Source organism: Pygocentrus nattereri, chromosome 29 (assembly GCF_015220715.1).
Source record: "Pygocentrus nattereri isolate fPygNat1 chromosome 29, fPygNat1.pri, whole genome shotgun sequence".
NCBI lineage: Eukaryota > Metazoa > Chordata > Actinopteri > Characiformes > Serrasalmidae > Pygocentrus > Pygocentrus nattereri.
Window position 1 is genome coordinate 19,688,225 of NC_051239.1, and position 20,000 is coordinate 19,708,224.

A 20,000-nucleotide genomic window follows, 5' to 3' on the forward strand; every position below is an offset into this window, starting at 1 on the left:
TCTGTCACTTATACTGAGATTTCTTATCCCATGCTAATCGGTACACAAACTGTGGCAAACCTGCATTACCCCACCTCCTCCTGCAAAACTAATCCCGTCTGAACAGTGCTTTACAGTGTCTCAGTAAAGAGCTCTGGCTTTGCGCTGTCATTGCTGTACTCCATTTCTAACAACTGACTGAAATGCACTAGTCAGGAGACCATTCATACTCGCAATGACTGATGAGCCTAAGACTTCCAGAAGGCCTACACTTATGTACAGTGATTGTTTCTACCCGTTGTCTACCATATGCCTATGGTTAATCTGGCTCATTAAGCCCTCAGCTCAGCTCCTGAAGACCTAACCAATGGGAGAGCTAACTTGTCCTTGGAGAAAACATCTAAATAATGAATCAGAGTATTACTACAATACTTGCAGATTTAAAATACCATGATGATACTTCTCTGGAGGCCTTGATTTTAGTTTCAGACAACTCACTGTTGTGTATATTCAAGTGAGTGTTGGGGTTTTGTCCGTAAGGCATTTAATCTTTAATTCTGTTTTTGGGTTTTAGTTCATTCTGTTCCACTGGTGACAGCAGTTGGACCGCTTCGCTGTTGTTCACACCTCTTGCTTTCAAGCTTTAGCTTTTTTTAAGACCAACATATCCCCCAAAACACCTAACAAGCTTCAGATGCTGGATGTGCCAAGAAGTTCCACCGCAGTTCTATAGAAAACTCTTGAGTTGTTTTGTGACCTGACACTTTTTTTTGCTCCTTCTGAAGTTGTTTTCGGTGTTTTCGTGGGCTACTTTTACTTCCTCTTGAGTCATTGTTTCATTAAAATAAGGATTCTTTTAATTAAAGATGGTTTTAGGCTACTCTACCCACTCCTGGTCCTGAGGCACAACAGTCTCTGCAAGTGAACTAACCATCCCCAATTCAAAAACAACATTTGTCCAATTATGCGAGGCACTGCCTCAACAGACTGAAGCAATTGAGGCCCACACAGGCAGTAGGTTAACTATCTCTGCCATGCGGTCCACAAAGGCTCGTCTGCAGACTGTGACTGCTGTGCCTGAGATCTTTGTGCCATCATATTTACGTAATTTGCTGCAGAGATCCTGCCACGCACATATCAAGCACTACTCCTGTAGTTGTGTTAAAAGAAGCCATTGTTTACTTTTGTTAACAGAACCTCTATTCTTATGTCACGAGAATCATCACAGAAAAATAATGTTTGATGTTGAATGAAATAATCATTCTTGACTGAAGTATGTCATGAAGAAGTAAAGATACAGACACTATTTGTCCAAAAGTATCTAGACACCCCTTCTGGATGGAGGTGTTTTTCCTCAAGACAGGTACAGTACAGTCACCAATGTCACCAATAGACAATTACACATTTTGAGAAATTTAGAGACCCCTATCATGCCAGAGTACCTGTGCTGAACATAATAACCCTTCTCGTTACAGGTAAGCTGAGCTGGAGTGGAAGGATAAATTGTAGGTAACAGGTAATGGAAGATGTCACATACTGTCATTAGTTGTCATGACAGATTCATATAATAATATAACAGTGTCATGTTATATTATTACTGTAAATGTCATCATACCTGACATCATGATTGCTGGTCAGAGTACACACCAAAATTAGAATGTGACATAAGCAGTAATGTAAACATTACAGCATCTCTCATGACAGTTATCAGTGATTGTAGTGTTGTGTCAGTGTTACGTAGCAGGATTCAAGTAGCACATCACCAAAAAGTTTGAAAAAGTGATTGCTCAAATGCCGTCATCACACAATCATCATGTGTTGGTCACAAAATCACCTTATAAGAAGACAACAGTGTAACTCCACACGCAAAAGCAAATGTTTATGTTAAACCAGGCCTTGAGTCATCTCCACTGTTACTACTGTTAACACGGTAACACTTTATTTGAAGGGTGTCGACACAACACATTCATATCACCTTACATAAACACTTCAGAACATGTTCATGAATGCTTAAATCAACATTCGTAAACTATACGTGTTTTACATGATATTACAATGTCATTTTACCGAAAGATGTTTTACAAAATAAAAGTCCATTTTTTATTTAAGTATTATTTTCAGTGGAACTCCTCATTTCTGGACTGCCAGCATAAAAATGACCTGGCTTCATCCCTTTGGAAAGAAAGTGCTTTCACACTTTTTACCTAGACTTTCAACTTTTTTTTTTTTTTTTTTTTTATAAAGGACATTTCTTACAAAATTATCAGCACCCTGAGTGAGGAAAGTCAAAGACTCACCACTTGAATGCACTTTGAAGTAATGCAAAAAAAGGAATCATTCCTTGGGATAATAGTGCATGTCACATTTAACCACAAAAGTGTTGGTTACACAGGGTAACCAATGCACAGTTATACTTGTCGCGTCTTCAAAACCGTAAGTGATAAACCTCTGAAGTAATTGGGATAACAGTGTTAGTATTTACCCCAAGAAAGTTAAACTTAGTTTACATGTAGACTGTTGAATTAACAGTACATTTTTAAAGAATAGAGTAAAAAGTAGAAAGAAGTGCAAAATACAAATGCTTGAGAAAAAAAAAAGTGTGAAAACACTTTCTTTCCAAAGGGATGAAGCCAGGTCATTTTTATGGAAAAAAAGGGAGGTAGCCAGGTCATTTTTATGGAAAAAAAGGGAGGAAGCCAGGTCATTTTTATGGAAAAAAAGGGAGGAAGCCAGGTCATTTTTATGCTGGCAGTCCAGAAATGAGGAGTTCCACTGAAAACAAAAATATTCAAAATTAAAAATGGGGACTTTTATTTTGTAAAACATCTTTCGGTAAAATTACATTGTAATATCATGTAAAACGTAAAAAGTTCATGAATGTTGATTTAAGCATTCATGAACATGTTATGAAGTGTTTATGTAAAGTGATATGAATGTTATGGAGGCACACTTCAAACAAAGTGTTACCGTCATCACCAGCATCACGTCAGAAATCTTATGACCACACAAACTGTGGATTAATAACAGTACACTGTCATTTTTGTTCATCAAAATACAAACAATGTAAAGGCACCTTTAAAGTTAGGACAATGGTTTTAAGCTCTGATTATGTACTTCGAATAAAGGACATATTTGTACCCTTCCATAACCTTTTGTTTTAAACAGAACAATAGAATAAAAAGGCTGGAGTAAAGGCAGCATGTATGGAGACACTACAACTTCAAAAATATAATTGGAACTTGAGGGAACCACCTCAGTGACCGTTTAGAGCCTTTTTTTTTTCTAGTGTACCGTGCTGTACCATACTGACAAGTGGAAAAGCACCTTGTGGTCAGGTAATTTAAGGTGCATCAACAGCTAACAAAAGCGTCCAATTGAGCATTCACAGCTTGTTTAATCTCCATAGAAAAGCACTTCAAAGAGAATGGGAAGCTCTGGATCAGCCGCACAAGTGTCTATGGTCACCATGCCCAACGCCAAGCATCAGCAAGAGGGGTATAATGTTGTAGTGTCATTTGTAATCCAGAGCAAATCATCCAGCATTAGTATATGACCTCACTAATGCTCATGTGGCTGAATGCAATAAAATCCTCACGGCAATGTTCCAACATCTAGTATAAAGCCTTCCCTGAAGATTAGCGGCTGTTACTAGTTTGTTGTTAGAAATGGAGGGACTCGCACCCTATTAACATTTTGGAAGAAACATTGCACGAGCAGGTGTCTACAAACTTTTGGCCACTTCTACTTCCAGTTCTACTTTCAGTTTTTCAGTTCTGGACTACGTTTTCCTTTCAATGGAGAACCTCATTCAGAAAGCTCATCCAGAACTAGGCTTAATCTTTGTGTAACAGTGTATATAAAGTATTTAGAAATAGTTTTTTTATACATACATTTAGCACTAATGCCATTCACAAAGTAATCAGCTCAGCCAGTCTGAAGCGATTTACTCCATCACACCAATATCTGTGCTGCACTTTCCTCAACTTACAGTATGTTTCAGGACCTGCTGAAGGCAACGCAGTGAAATAGAATTTTAGGTTGTTTCCTCTTACACAAGGCCAATAATTGATCATCCCGTTTTAGAATTATAATGAGGAATGGGATCTGGCCTAATTCAGTGCTGCAGGCATTGTTTGTTGTTTTTCAGGGTGCCTACAGACTACTACACAAGTTCTTCAAGAAAGTTTTAATTGGATGTTTTGAGTTAGACTTTGGTGGGCAACCTGATCTCTGTTGCCCTAGAAGAGAATAGGTCATAAAAAATATTCCACACTAACAGTGATACTCGCATGTTAATTTGTCTTCTATTGGCATTGCTTTGTTGGCACTGCCTGCTTTTTCTCAATGTCAAAGTGACTGTTCAAAGTGAGCTTTCCTTACAGATTGCTTAAGGCCTCTCTCTTCTCTGATACAACATATCTGGTCCACTGATGGGACAAACCAACAGTAACTGTGACTCATTATTAGATGGTCTCACGCCTAGAGGTTTGGTCGATTTGACATTTTCACAGTATGATAAACTACAAATCTAATTCTAAAAAAGTTGAGACAGTACATGAAATGCAAGTAAAAATATAAAGCAGTGATTAGTAAATTGTGTCTTGTAATAAATTGAAAACACTAATATTTAATGAACAGAAAACAGGATATTTGATGATTTTTCTTATGAACTTTATGATGCCGGCATCATGTTCCAAAAACCCTGTTACATCACTTTCTCTTTCAAGAGCACTTAAAAAGCATTGTGGACTGCAGACATCTATTGCTCCTGTTTTGAAAGCATTTTTTCCCAGCAGTGCAACGATAAGGGGTCTTTGTTGTTCAATTTTGCACTTCATGATACATTTTCAATAGCCTAGTACCCACATTCTCTGATTATGCAGCAATGTTGTTGTGTCTGGATTATGGTTTGGCATTGACATGTTGAAATAAGTGTGGATGTCTCTGAAAACTACAGTGTCAAAAGGCATAAAGTCGCCATCGCAGATGTAACGATGCCATAGGCACTAATACACATCCATACCACAATAGACGTTTGGGCTTTCTAACTTCTTGCTAGTAACACTCTGCATGGCCCTTTACTTCTTTGATGCAGAGAACACAATGTCCATGACCTCTATAAACAATCTGAAAGGTTAAGTTGTCAGACCACAATACACATGTCCACTGTCCATCAGTTCATTTCAAAGCTTGACTCAGAGAAGGTGGCAGTGTTTCTGGACATTGTTAACATTTAGCTTCCACTGTATATTGTACAGTCTAAACTTGAATTTATGCATGCCGCAAGAAACAGCCTTTCTTGTCAGTGGTTTGTCAAAGTATTCCCGAGCTCATGAAGTAATATTCACCAAAAAAGCATGCTGGCATTTAATGCAGTGCCATGTGAAAGATTGCAGGTCATGGGCATTCAGTTGTGGTTTCTAGCCTTGCTTTATATGCACAGACAGGCCCTTCCTGGGTGCTACTTTTATAGTAAAGCATGAGTAACCCTTTAATATCCCATGCTGACATACTAAGGTTATTATTCATTATGTACAGGGACTTCCATGCAAACTGGCTGAGTTACTCAGCCTGGCCGTGTAAGGGGTCAAACCACCTCTTATGAAATCTTTTCACAACATTGCTAGTCTTGGATTGACCCTGTCCCACCTTTTTGGGAAAGTGTTGCAGGCGTCAACTTCAGAATATGTGTATATTTACAACAAACAATGAAGTTGAGAAGATAAAACTAGTTTTTTTGTACTGCCTTTGTTTAAATACAGAGCAAAGGTGATTCACAAATTACTGCTTTCTGTTTTGTTTTGTTTGTTTTTTGCTTTTTTTAAAAATTTTCTTCTAACTTTTTTCAGAACTAAGTTTTTCAGTTCTGGACTACATTTTCTTTTCAATGGAGAACCTCATTCAGAAAGCTGCATAGTTCAGAACTAGGCTTAATCTTTGTGTAACAGTGTATATAAAGTATTTAGAATATACATAAGTTTGTACATGTCCTACATGAGTATTGACCTGCATTTTAATTAGCATTTATGAAAAATGAGTAGGGTAACTAATCATACACTGTGATTAATCACAGCAACCCCATCCACGACTATATATGGATCACTCTACTGAACTGGTTCAAAATTCAAAACACTTTTTGGAAATTTAACTGACTTTTAATCTCTTTAAGTGACCTTATACTTATTTTTTGCATTACATTATTATTTTATTAAAATAAATAATCAAACATTACATTTTGTCACTACCAAAAATACCTAAATCATGGCCCTACCAAAACTACCAAATGTTGGAAAAATTTTGGAAATTTTTGGAAAAACTGTTTCAGTTGTGACAATTTTAGCTAATTTTGAGCATGACTCATAAATGCTAACCATTCTAGCACGAGTAGCACAGCTGCACACACAATTGTACACACATAAAATCATAATACTTGTCAGTAAAACACAAAATGTTTATTTTTTTGGCATAAAATGTGTGTTTTGGCACTGATCATTCTTAATGTTACACACATTGATTTTCAGGCCTTGGGTCACTTTTACTTCAAAACAATGGGATTTAACTGCTCACAATGAGGGACAGAGATGCAACTTCACTTCCTGTGGTTCCACCTCTGGACTAAAACTGTCCTTCATTAGTGGCATGAAAACATGGGGCAGCAATTTAAACAATCACTTAATGATAAATCTATATCCTTCAACCTTATTAAAAAAATAATGAAAAAACTTGAGCTTATTATTAGTTTCACAAGTTAACAACTAGGGGTCAGTGTTTCAGACAGCCGCTTCCTAACAGAAAGAAGCCTTTAAATTATGGTTTTGTATCATTGTAGCTTATTACTATCTCAATATTTGCCTTGTACTTAAACAGAAGTTTGAATAGCTAATTGTTTTTGCACTTTTTGGGGAACCGCAGCTTAAACTAATGCGGTAGGTTTGTTTGTATAACTGATAAGCATTCAAAAACAGCTATATTGCCTTTCCTATTACTTCTGGTGAATGGGTAACATTGTGTTAGAGAGCATCAAGAACTTAAATACTATAAAACCTTTAGCTATCAATTTAGAAATAGCTCCTTTAACTCGTTTAAGTTTGTCACCAACTTTAAAGGAGTTACTTCATGTGCACATCCATGAGAATGCTTGGAGGAATGCATGAGGAAGCGTCCTTTTTTGCCGGATGTATTGTGACGTATTGTGTAAGCGCTTGTTGTTGTTTATGTTTTTCGTTTAATCAGAGTCAACAATAAAACAGACTGATGTGTGACTTACGTTCCTATTCATGTGGTAGCTTGTAAGACTGATAGATCACAAAATAACTATTCCAAAAGACTGAGACAGAAGCACCTTGCAAGAGAAGAAAGTGAGTTGGAAGAAGCTGAAACAGAGAGAGAGGAAAGGAGAAGGGGAGAAAGAGGGAGCCAGTGAGTGAGGAAGAGAGGAAGAGGTGCTATCTGACCACCTCCACTCTAACCTTTGGGGCTAGGGTGAGAGAGATAGCATAATGACTTCTCTAACTCGTCTGGAAGATAAGAGCAAACCAAAACAACTCACAGATATCCAGGGACTACCTTACCCATCAGCCTACTGATAAGACTACCAGCAATCACCTGCCTGGGATGTCAGAGGGCAGGGTGCTTCGCTATCAAAGTCAGGAGGCAAAGTTTAGTGTGACTTCCACAGTGACTTTGAAGCAGCAGGAACATCTCAAACTCAACTTTACAATCGTTCTACTTCAAAAGAACGAGGGAGGCTTTTTAAAACGGGGGACGTGGTGTGGAGAAGTCATTTAATGCAATTTTAAAGAGGTGTATTAAAATAGTTTGTAGAGGGAGAGTGAACAAGGAATGGAAGAGAGCGAGAGGGGAAAAGAAAAATCTCCTAATGTTCCAGTCAGCAGGTGCATACTTTCAGACACTGGAGCACCTGCTGTTCCTCTTCCCTTTGCCTATTTTTCTTCTCTCATTTTAACCTTCATTTCAGTGATACAGAGCAGGAGCCTTACTGAGCTCAACCCACTGCGATTAAAGCCGCATTTGAGACTAGCTCACTAAAAGGAAGCTAAATGAATGATAGGGCTTGTTATTCTGTTCTCTTGAAGGTTTTTGTTCTAGCTAAAGACATTTTGAATGTGAACACACTTAGACTGTCACTAGCTCTCTGCTAGTCCTGGTAATGGGAAGCCGAACACTAAAAGGCTGTCTCTGAAAATCAGGCTACTTTAAGTCCAAATGTATGCAAATTTAATTCATACGTGTTCAGCTAAATCAGTGGCTGGGTTGTTTGTGTCTTTCTTCCCCTGCTACTTCGTTCTCAGCCTCTCAGGGGTTCTGATTGCCTGGGAATGCTGGCAGACTAAAGACGAGAACTCTAGGTTTTAGAAGAGTCCGCTGGTTTGCTGAACCAGGCCAGGTGAAAGACCTAGAATAATATTGCATATACACATACTGTAAATATTTAAAAGTAGAGAGGTTTCATTCCTGTTTCCTTCTCTTTTCTTGCCTCTGACCCAGTCCGTGCACTTTATTATTAAGTACCGGCCAATACCGCTCCAATCATAATGTTCGTGTAGATAATACAGTCATTATTTAGGTGAGATTCAATACTACAGTAAAATGACTTAATTTTATGCAGTGTTCTGCGGTTGGGCAATATTTATGTCACGTTTCATCACTATATGCAATATGCTTTTCCGAGCGTATCGTGGACATTGACAGTACTTTAAGAACACTGACCAAGTGCTTGTTCCTCTTTTTGCAGGCAGAATGGAAATCAACTCAGGCATTCTTAGTTACTAAAAGGTATTATCAGATTAACTTGGACACTTGGGCACTGTTGTGCGTGAAATTTATGGCACTCTTGTCCAGAGCGACTTACAATTTGGTCATTTTACACAGGCAGGCCAAGGCGGTGTTAGGAGTCTTGCCCAAGGACTCTTACTGGTATAGTGTAGGGTGCTGACCCAGGTGGGGACTGAACCCCAGTCTACAGTGTAGAAGGCAGAGGTGTTAACCACTACACTGACCAACCTGACTGACCTGACTGACACTGACCAACTGACCAACACTGAAATGTTGAGACTCTGTGTTGAGCTGATGCAAACAATAAGGGGTAAATGGGGAGCTGGTTGCATTCGTTAGGAAAGTTCCTGTTGACCGTTTTTGTTACTTTAGCTGAGTTGAGACTCAGATGCCTCACAATAAACTATTCACATATAAAAATAATATTCTTTTGCACAGGTTTGTCCACTCGATGGCCATCTTGATATTGCTCTCAGTGATTGAATGTGGTGAGACATATAAATAGATAGCCAAGCTAATGTCTCAAATACATATTTAAATGGCTGCAAAATCTGACAGATTTATAGCATAAAAATAGATGTCTGGCTCAAATAACACATGAATAAGTAATTTACAGTCCTACTACACATGCTGTAACTCCCCAGCAAAGGGGCTTTTCCTGGTCACACCTTTACCAAAACCACTGGCTCTTTTAATGAAGGACATTTTCTCATTTCCTTTCCTAAAGGACGTAGGAATCGGGTCCTAAGCTCAATAAAAATGTAGAGAAAGAATTTCTCAAATACACACAGTCAGTGCCGCCATCAGGTCTTACGGTTTAAAGCTTTGATACTGGAAGCTGAATAATTTTACTTGACTGGTCAAAAGCTCTCAACTGAGAACAACAGGATAGGTTTCACATTTCAGTCCATTTTCCCCTCCCTCTCTCCACCTTCCTGTCATTCTGTCCTTCCCTGCCCCCTCCCCCCCCAGCATCCTCCCACCCTCACTCCCTCCCACTGTTCTCCCTCTGTGATGTCTCTTGTCAAGAGTAATCAGAGTAATAACTTCCACTCTCGGCCTCAGCTACATCGATCCCATTACCCGTGCAGGAGAGAGAGGGAGGGAGGGAGAGAGGGAGAGAGAAATGGAGGGAGGGAGGGAGGAAGGGAGAAACAGAAAGTGTGTTTATGTGAGAGAAATTTAGTAAGAGAGAGAGAAAGATGGACAAAGCGTGTTTATGTGAGGGAACTGGAGCAAGTGGGAGAGAAAGACAGAGGGATACGGATAGACGGAAGAAATTTGTTTTTAAAACCCACTTATGCAGTTTTCAAGAATATTCAGTGTTCCCTTATTTGGGCTTTGTTCTTAGCTAAGAACAGAATCGACACACACTCAAGAGCACAAAGGAGCAAACAATTCTGCAGTTCAATAACACATCATGAGCAACATGAAAGGACCATTCTCAATATCACACACACACACACACACACACAGACACACACACACACACACACACACACACACACACATTTTCTAAGCTGCTTCTCCCTCAGGGTCGCTTTGGGGTGGGTGCTGGAGCCTATCCCAGCGGTCATCGGGCGGGAGGGCTCAATAAAACATTTAAGAAAAAAACTTTGTTTACATGAGAGAAACAGCGCAAAAGAGAGCGAAGAGAGGGAGTCAAAAAAAGAGAAATAGTGAGAGCTGCGGTGGAAGGAAAGTGCCAAAGAGAGACAGGAAAGACATCTGAATGAGGGTACAAATAGAGAGGTAAGTAAAGAAGAAAAGGAGAGAGAGAAGAGAGGGAAGAGAGAGGAAATACAGAATGAGAGAGAGGAGAGATAAAGGGAGAGAAAAAAAGAAAGGGAGGGGACAGAGAGAAAGAGAAAGATAGTAGAGAGAGAATAGAAAGAGAAAGAGAGAAATAAGCAGTGAGTTCATGAGAGAGAAATGGAATAAGTGAGAAAGAGAAGAAGGACAGAGACAGACAAAATGTGTTTATGACAAAGAAACAGCACGAGAGCGATAGAGAGAGAGAGAGAAAAGAGAGGAAGGGGGAGAGAGAGAGAGAGAGGGCTACAGGACCGAAAGCTACTATCAGAACTTATTCTAAAATAAAATAGGTCTGCAGTGGCAGGGAATGATTTGAGAGGACTATGATTTGGCTTTGACAGCACATGTATCGGGCAGGAATGACAGCTGTGATATCAGTGTGATATTCAGTATTAATCACTCCACTGAGGAATGTGTTTAAAGTCTATGGTACAGCCTGGACTGCAGATTACATTACAGATAGGCCGCCATGTGGGAATTACATACATCTCCCTATAAGACGACTGTTGCACCTTTCAGGAGACCTCAATGAGAAATACGTGGAAGGACACAAACAGAATAAATGTATGTATCATATCAATAGAATATGCACTTCATGCTGGCAAAGGACTCAGATATACAGCATATTGTGCTACCACTATTCTCCCTTTGAACTGTTGTATGTACAGACAGACTGTTCACTGATGTCTCTTGCAGCTTTTCAAGAGCGGGAAACATATGTGAAGGGTACCTAAGGATTATCCAATTCCACAGATGAAAGTGCAGGTTATTGATGAGTGCATCATTGCATCACATTTTTCCCATGGCTGCGTATTTAATTAAAATAATTACATTCCCATTCAATTCCCATTCAGGTCTCAGTGTGCACTTCCCTTTTTCCTGTTTATTTTGATTTTAGCAGATAATAATCGTGTCAAACATCTGCTTCTACTTCTACGGAAGTGTTGTGGTGCTGCTGAAGTAAATACGTATATGAGTAAGATATCATTAATGATATCATTAACTACAACACGCAGGTCATCGCCAGTGATAACTAAGCGCTGTGCCATTCTGTTATCAGTCGGAACAGAACTGACTAGAAATGATCTTGTGGTGAAAACACACATTTGGAGTGCGCTTGGCCTAAATGCATGTAGCAATGTAAACTTTCAGGTCGATGTGAAACTAAAAGGCAACTTATAAAAAAATGATAAGGATATTTGAGTTATCTCAAGCTGACTCATTCTACTCACGAACTGTTTTGTTAAGTCTGAATGTTACCTAAATATACTGTTCCTAGCTATCAACAGGGCTGAATAGTAATGGAATACATGAAATGGTGTTATGTAACCAGGAGACAAAACACTAATCCATTACAGTAAACAGATTAGAGGTACATTATTAAAAAAAGTGTGATTACTAACCCCATTTCCAAACAAGTTGGGGTGCTGGGCAGAACGTAAATAAAAATAGGATGCAATGATATGCAACATTTTTAAGGAAAATGCTACAAAGACAATATATCAAATATTGAAACTGAGAAATGTTTGTTTTTTCGAAAAATATTTTAATTTTGAATTTGATGCCAACAACACATTCCAAAAAAGTTGGGACAGGGGCATGTTTACCACTGTGTTTCATCACCTCTTCTTTTAACAACACTAAGTGTTTGGCAACTGAAGAGGATCAATTGCTTCGTTTTGCACATCACCCATACCGTGTGCACTAATGTACCCCCATACCATCATGAATACTGGCATTTGAACTGCGTGCTGATAACAAGCTGAGTGGTCTTTAGCCCGGAGGACACAGTGTCCATGACTTTTAAAAACATTCAAATTTTGATTTATCGAACCACAGGAAACCTTTCCTCTTTACCTCAGTCCATTTTAAACGAGCTCCGGCCCAGGGAAGGCGGCAGTGTTTCTGGATGCTGTTCATATACGTTTTCTTCATTGCATTTAGAGTTTTAACTTGCATTTGTGGATGCAGCGCCGAACTGCAGTTCACAGACAGCGGTTAGATTAGTTTTTTAACATGTAACAGTAATCTGTAACATCATTTTTAAAGTCACCTTCCCAACTCAGACTAGCATTGTGTTGTTGTTGCGCTGTGTTGTTTTGCACTATGAGTTTTAAATTGTACTCCGCATGTTAAAAGTGCGCAGACTAGGTTCCTGAGCAGCGAAGCCGTCAAAGTGTTGGCCCAATCATGAGGAAATCGCAGGTTCACACTTCAGTAATGCAAAAATTTTTTTAATTATATTTAATATTTTTACATTTTATATCTTTGTATATATTACATATCTAGTAACCTAATAGGCATGTTGTTGTTTCGGTATTCATATTAGTTAGAAGAATATAGTCAGAACACCACGATTTTGGTTCCTGACTTCTATCCGCACTCCAGTAATTGCCCAGATTTGTTAAAATCCCAGGCTACTTATATACTAAGGCTCATCATTCATTAACTACAGGGACTTCAACACAAACTGGCTGAGCTATTCTTAGGTCACTGAATTGTATAATAACACTTTGGGCCTGCCAGTGGGCCCTGACTATTGAAGAGTTTGAATTCCATCAGCAGCCCCTGATTAAATTTAAAAAAGGACTGAGTAACTGAACCAGGTACTGGATGGTAACTGTAAATACTGCATTTCCTCAAGGAGAGGACTGGAAGTGATCAAGCTAACACATTTGCTTGCATACAGCCATAATGTATTGTTTATTTCTTTATTTGTATTTATTTTAGTTAGTGTATTGAACAAGCAAATGCCTGCTGCTCAGATAAACGGATTGGGATCAAATGGCCTAAAACATTTGCACAGTACTGTTACATACAGAAGCACACAGGCACAGCACGCGTACATCCACAGGAAACACAAACAGGCAAAGACAGGCAGTCAAGCCCACACACACACACACACACACACACACACACACACACACACACACACACACACATAAAGGAAGCAAACACTTACATCTTTGTTGGTGACGTCAGCTTGTACCAGTGTTCCATTCAAGCATGGCTCTACATAACGAAGCTCCTCGTTGTACTGCACATAAAAGTACAGGAAGGAAAAAGGGGCATTATAACAGGCTCATTATTTGCTTCTTTAAATAAAGCTACTGTTTTCTGTGTTCTTGCGGTTGCTACAATGCAACCTGTAGAGAAAACCTCAGAAGGCAATTTGCTAATTTATGTGTGTGCATGTGTATGTCTGAAAGCATTTGAGAGGGAGGGGAGGCTCCATTAAGAGTAAATTAAATACTTGGCATGGTTTTAGCTATGTAATCAGATCAGTGTAAGCCACAGAGGACTATTAACAGTAAAAGGATGTCACTAACAAGAATGCCTAATTATCAAGATACACTGAGCAGCAGTGATTGCCATATGAAGACAAAAAAGGATTACCTCACTAACACAGACAGATTCACACACATTTTACAAAACGGCGTACATGCAACTTCGAATGCATGTGTGTGGGGGGGGGGGTTGGATTATCTCTGCTAAAAATATAAACAAACTGTTTCCAGCTGTTTCCAAATGTTACAACTTACCCCACATATGCGGCTAGGCTAAAATGTCTGATAAATCAGTGCAAGTCTGACAAGCTTTCCAACCTATATATACAAAAATATATAGGAAAAAACAACTGAAAACTATACACATGCTTCAACAGCTTAATCCAATATCAGCCTATTCAGAATTAAGCACATTCACCCTTTTCACCTTTATTACAGATTTCCGTCTTTTCAAAGCCCTTATCAAAGAATTTGTAGGGATATTTTTTCATGCCTCCAGAGTTCAGTCTTAGAAGTTGGTCTGAGGTCAGTCCACTGTTCTGAAAACACCAGCAGCTTCTTTCTTTATTTTTATCCATTTCCATTTCTGAATAACAGCTACTTGACAGCTACACACCCTTTTAATCCCATAGTGTTGAATTGTCTTCTAACAGTGGAAGGATGGACAGAAACACCTGCGGATTTTTCAGATCTGAAGCTTGATTTTCTTGATCCTCTCAAAGATGAAAGCCATAAGTGTTTATCTGATGGTGAGGTTTTGGAGACACCTTTGTAGACACCAAGTCTTGTTATGAGTTCTACTATCTCTAAACATTTCAATCATTTGTTCACTGCCAGTTTTGGAAAGCCATATGTTTTTACTTTTCTTAGATTTCTCCCTTCGTTCTGCAAGTTGTTTCTCTTATATCTATGAATAACTTGGACTTATTTGCCACTTTGCCTCTAAATTAAATAAATGAAGGTTTTATGTTTTGATGGAAATATGAGCATGTCCTGCTTAAACCTGTTAAACTGCATAAAACCTCATTTTACATTTTACCCTCTGTTACATTAGACCCCTCCCTCCCTATCTATTCAAGGGCATGCTCACATACACATCTGATCAGAGGACCAACATTATGTCAGATGTTCTAGTCTTAAAAACATGACTAGTACCCAAAAAGCTAATTCATAGTTACAGCACTAGATCCCATGTAAGGCATGAGTGCTCTCCTCACACTCCTCCATCCCAGATAATCAGGCCTTTCTTCCTTCTTCATTTTCTGCATGGCTTCCAGCTTTCCTCTCCCCACCATCCGCAGCTCCACGGCTTAACCCCCCTCCCAGCACAACACCACCACCACCCAACTAACCGCCTGGCTTTTTCTGATAATATTGTTAATTTAATGCATGACTAGAAATTAGACTTCAAAGTAAATGAGAAAACGATGCCGTCCTACCCCGCCATGCCGGGTGTACCACGGTAATCTCGGTGTAAGGCAACGGGATGCACTCTCTCCGACAAGTGCGGACACACCAGTTATGATATTAAAACATTTGCCTCTATTCAGCACACAACAAGGACTATTGTTCAGATCAAAGCACTCTGAAAAAACTATTATTTTGATAGAACAATGAGCAACAGAGTCGTTCATTGTTTCATCGGTCCGTCTGACGCGGCTAAAAAAGAAAGGCGTTTGATTTTGCTAACACGATTTTGGTATTATGCCGTATGAAAAAGCTAATGATTTTTGTGAAAAGGAAGCATGGCAAATTGGCCTGGGACCAAATGGGAATATTCGGATCCATCAAAGATCATCAAGCTGAGATGTGATAATATTATGGCTTGGAGCATGGTCGAGTACAAAAACACTCTTTTGCAAGTCAAATGTGTTCATTCGAACGTGATGTAATTGGCCCAGAATATGACTTGCTGGATTGATGATCCACTTTGAATTGAAAATTAGAAGAACGAGGCTTCCCTTTTTTGCCCTTTCCTTCAGTTTTAGTCGGAACTCCGGCACATTTTTGCCCTTCATTACTGTCTTCTTCTCTCCTCTTTGACACTCAAAGTCCAATTACTCTGTAATGTCTTCCTTTCCTACAACTTTTCTTCTATCTAGATATCACATACCAGCCTTCTTCTTCATCTTAAGATGACATTTAGTTTAGGGCCACACATTCTACACCAGTTTAGCCCCGTTTTATAGATATAGATTTTTTATTTAACCTATTTTGCCTCAGCCTTCCACCCAATGACAACTGAGAGAGGACCCAGAAGGAGAAGTGGCTTAGAAGATTATAAGTATACTCTGTTATACATCTAATGATGGGAAATGCTTTTGGCAGATGTTTTTGTACAAAATTGTCTAAAGGATCAGCAAAATTTTAAAGAACTCACTGTAGTCAGATATGCACACACCACATGCACGCAGAGTGTGGATGGAGTAAATTACAGGCTGTATAATTCACTACGTTTAAGCAGCTTGGCCCTAAAGACAGAGACAGGTGCTCCACTCAAAGTCTACACCATTTTGGCCAGCTCATAAAAGACCAATAGGTTAATAAATGTTTATTAACTGTACTTTTATGGAAAGTCGAAAATATGGCTTTTTAAAATCTTTTTTTTTTTTTTCCCTCAAAGACCCTTTTCCCATCTTCTTAAGAACAATATGGTCATACCTCCAACGTTGACATGTGGTCATGCTGTGCTAACAATCCACAAAGAAAAAGAACCAATAAGACCCCAACTAATGTAACTTTTCTCATATTATATCTGTAACAACACAGAACAGTGTGGGTGCAGGTGAGAGTGAGTATTTCTAGGGTGGTAAATACTTCTTTACCTTAAAATATTATGCTATAAGTACATTGAGACCAACTTTAAAATTGACTTACCATGGCTAAGCAGAGAGTTTTAGTCAAATTTGAACTACTTGTGTACATGAATATCATTCCTGTCAAAAAAAAAAATGTCTGCGTTTTTGTTGATTGTTATTTTTCTCAGTTTTTCTCTGTCACGCAGTCAACGGGGAAGTCGGACTCCACTTCCCAGAATGCTCGGGAGGATCATGTGATCTTCCCCCACACCTGTCAGCGATCACAGTCGCTGGAATTCTAACGACTTGCACCTGATGGACTCCTGTTTCTTTCTTTATAAGCTGGGACTTTACTTGGATTACTGTAATGGGCTCCTAACTGGACTCCCAAAAAAGACAATCAAACAGCTTCAGCTGATTCAAAACGCAGCTGCCAGAGTCTCAGTAGGAGTAAAAGAAGGGAGCACATCACTCCTATCCTTAAATCCCTACACTGGATACCAGTATGTTACAGGATATACTTTAAGGTACTATTACTGGTCTATAAATGTCTTAATGGTGCAGGACCAGTATATTTATTAGATGTGCTCCAGCAATATGAGCCGGGCAGAACTCTCAGATCATCAGGAACTGGTCAGTTAGTGCAGCCTAAGGTAAAAACGAAACACGGAGAGGCGGCATTTAGCTACGCTGCTCTGAAATGGAACCAGTTGAGCATTAGAAGAGCCCCAACACTCGACACTTTTAAATCCAGAATGAAAACCTTCATGTTTGAGCCTTTAGCTCAGTTTAATCCACTTTTATCCTGTAACGGCACTCTTATCCTCATTCATTTAACCTCTTTATATCTATTGTTTTAATCATGTTTCTTATTTTTATTCTCATTTTTAATCTCCTTCTTTTAAATTTGATTAACTTCTAAATCTATTGTTTTAATTATGTTTTTTTTAATTTTTTTAATTTACATAAATTTTATTTTATTTACATTAATTACATTTTTCTGTATTTTTTCATTTGTAAAGCACTTTGAATGACTGTTGTGTATGAAAGGTGCTATATAAATAAACTTGCCTTGCCTTGCCTTGGACTCGTTGTGAGGTATTGTTCCCATGCAATTACTGAGCGGTTTATCTATGGTGTATCTCCTGTGTATCGACTTCTCGCTATTCCTGACCCGGTTTTGTGTATTGTTTTGCCCTTGTGTACCTCTGCCTGCCTGGACTGCTTTGTGTCACGACTTTGGATTGAACTTGGACTTGGATGTATGTTCTCTCCCTCTGGGGATTCTCCTGATTACCTCAGGTATTAAATCTCTTCTCCTTTTACCTGCGAGCATCTGCGATTCTGTTCACACGTTACATTCTCACTCGGACACCGTGGGTGTCATTTACGTTATGCGACAATTTCAAGAAGAATGGACCAAGAGAAATGTTCCAAAAGTGCTTGTAAATTGGACTCACGGTCAGCAGTAGAAGCCAAGAATGTGCATAGTAATTAGGCCTTCTTATAGAACCACACACTGATAATGTTCAAATATGTTTGAAAACTAAACAAATACTCCAAAATACATAATTCAGTACATAACTGCACTAAATAATTTCAAATCAGGAAAACGTTAAACCCCAGCAGATAATTTGGGATTACATAAACACACTGTGATGGCCAAAGAGGCAGACCTGCCTTCATCCTGCTGATAATTAGCGTGCTTCTCTTCGTCACTGGAGAGGCAGGTGTGCTTCACTCACACAACACTCAGTATAATAGAGCTCTACAGCCCTCTGAAAGGGAGACAACCTGACTGGAGATCTGAGCATGAATTTTTTGTTCAGAAGATGCTACCTAATAAACAGGGGCCGCCTATAGACTGTAAGGGATTCAGATTTCAGTACAGTGATGATATTTTTTGTCTCTAAAAGCTACATATTAGAAAGTTATTACATTAAATGGTTATGAATATGCTTTCTGGTGAGTTTTACTATAGTTTAGAGAGGAATTTTGGCCTAAAATGTGTTTTTTGACATCCATGCATGGTGGAGAGGTGCAGACAGGGTGTAGTAAGGCAAAATATTTCCCAAAGAAAACTATTTTACCATTATAACATAAAAATACATAAACACTGTGGATGTGTAGGTTCACTGCTCATTTTGGACAGTAAATGTAATTGGCTATATTTTGTTGTAGTCAGTATGGGGTCCTATCAGTCCCACTGTAAAAGTGGTCATTAAGCCATAAAGTGTCTCTAAAATGAACCATTTCACATCAAACCTCTAATGACTTTGGTTCGATTATTTATTTTCCACCTTAAATTGCCAGGTACACTTTTCTATAACCTCAGCCAGGTTGCATTTTAGTCCTTGTAGTTGCTAAAAAAATAAGCCTCAGTATGTAATAAGCCTGGGTTTTTTAGGGGTTAAGCGGACGTCGGGCCCACCTTTAAGTGGGGGCATTGATTGGGTTTTATAACCAGTGACAGCCAATTAATGAAAAAATTAATACAATTTACCATTTGCTATTTATGTTAAAGCAGAGTAATGATGTTGAAACCCCTGGCAATGCAGAAGCCCTAGGCACCTGCCTATTCTGCTCACAGCTGGTGGCGGCTCTGATGTGTGTGGAGAGTTCAGTTATATTTTTTTTAATAAAGTTTCTCCTGCACTCTCTCTGATTGCTTTCTTGGTCAGATAAACAACATACTCTAACGATAATATGAAATCTATCTACTGCCAGATCAGCTTGACATTATTTTCAGTTAACATAAAAAGTGTTTCATACTCACAGCAATAATGTTGAAGAAGTCATCATCTCCCAGTGTATCTAGTATAGAAGAGACTGTCTGTTTGGCAATAGTAAGTCTGAGACCTTTCATACTGCCACTCACATCCACTAGAATCACCACGTCTTTAGGGGATGTAGCCGCCTGTATGTACCTAAAAGCAAGAACAACAGCAGCTGATGGTTGTATTAACCATCAATTTGCCTTTAGCATTAACATCCAAATATGTCTGGATTACAATTACAGAATTTACTATAACAGTCCTAGTTTGTATGAATAGTGGTCTTGACATGCATTACAACTTTCACAAAGTAGACTCACCATTTTCGATTTCGGCAGTCGAATGCTATAACCCCATGTTCATCTGGCGTCCACTTTATTCCTGTAAACAGATTTTGATTGTATAGTTTTGTTTTCTGTTAATTACCTTTTGCTTTTCTCGATTACCAGCAGTTCCCGATGTAAAACAGTAGTTGTAAGCGTTATAGCATGTTATTCCCATGCTATAGGTTAGCTCTGGACACATTATGTTTTTGTTATTTTATCTGTGAT

At 38.8% G+C, this 20,000-nt stretch overlaps 1 protein-coding gene across 3 annotated transcripts in view; it reads right to left on the bottom strand.

Annotated features, from left to right (window-relative positions):
• The window catches only part of cacna2d3a (calcium channel, voltage-dependent, alpha 2/delta subunit 3a), a 338,457-nt gene that overhangs the window by 183,731 nt on the left and 134,726 nt on the right, over window positions 1–20,000 (bottom strand). For all 3 annotated transcript variants that reach the window (XM_037536196.1, XM_037536195.1, XM_037536194.1), the window contains exons 7-9: window positions 19,770–19,830; window positions 19,452–19,602; window positions 13,553–13,627 (exon numbers count right to left, since the gene is read on the bottom strand). In XM_037536196.1, the coding sequence (XP_037392093.1) occupies window positions 13,553–13,627; window positions 19,452–19,602; window positions 19,770–19,830 (287 nt within the window). The remainder of the gene's footprint in view (window positions 1–13,552; window positions 13,628–19,451; window positions 19,603–19,769; window positions 19,831–20,000) is intronic.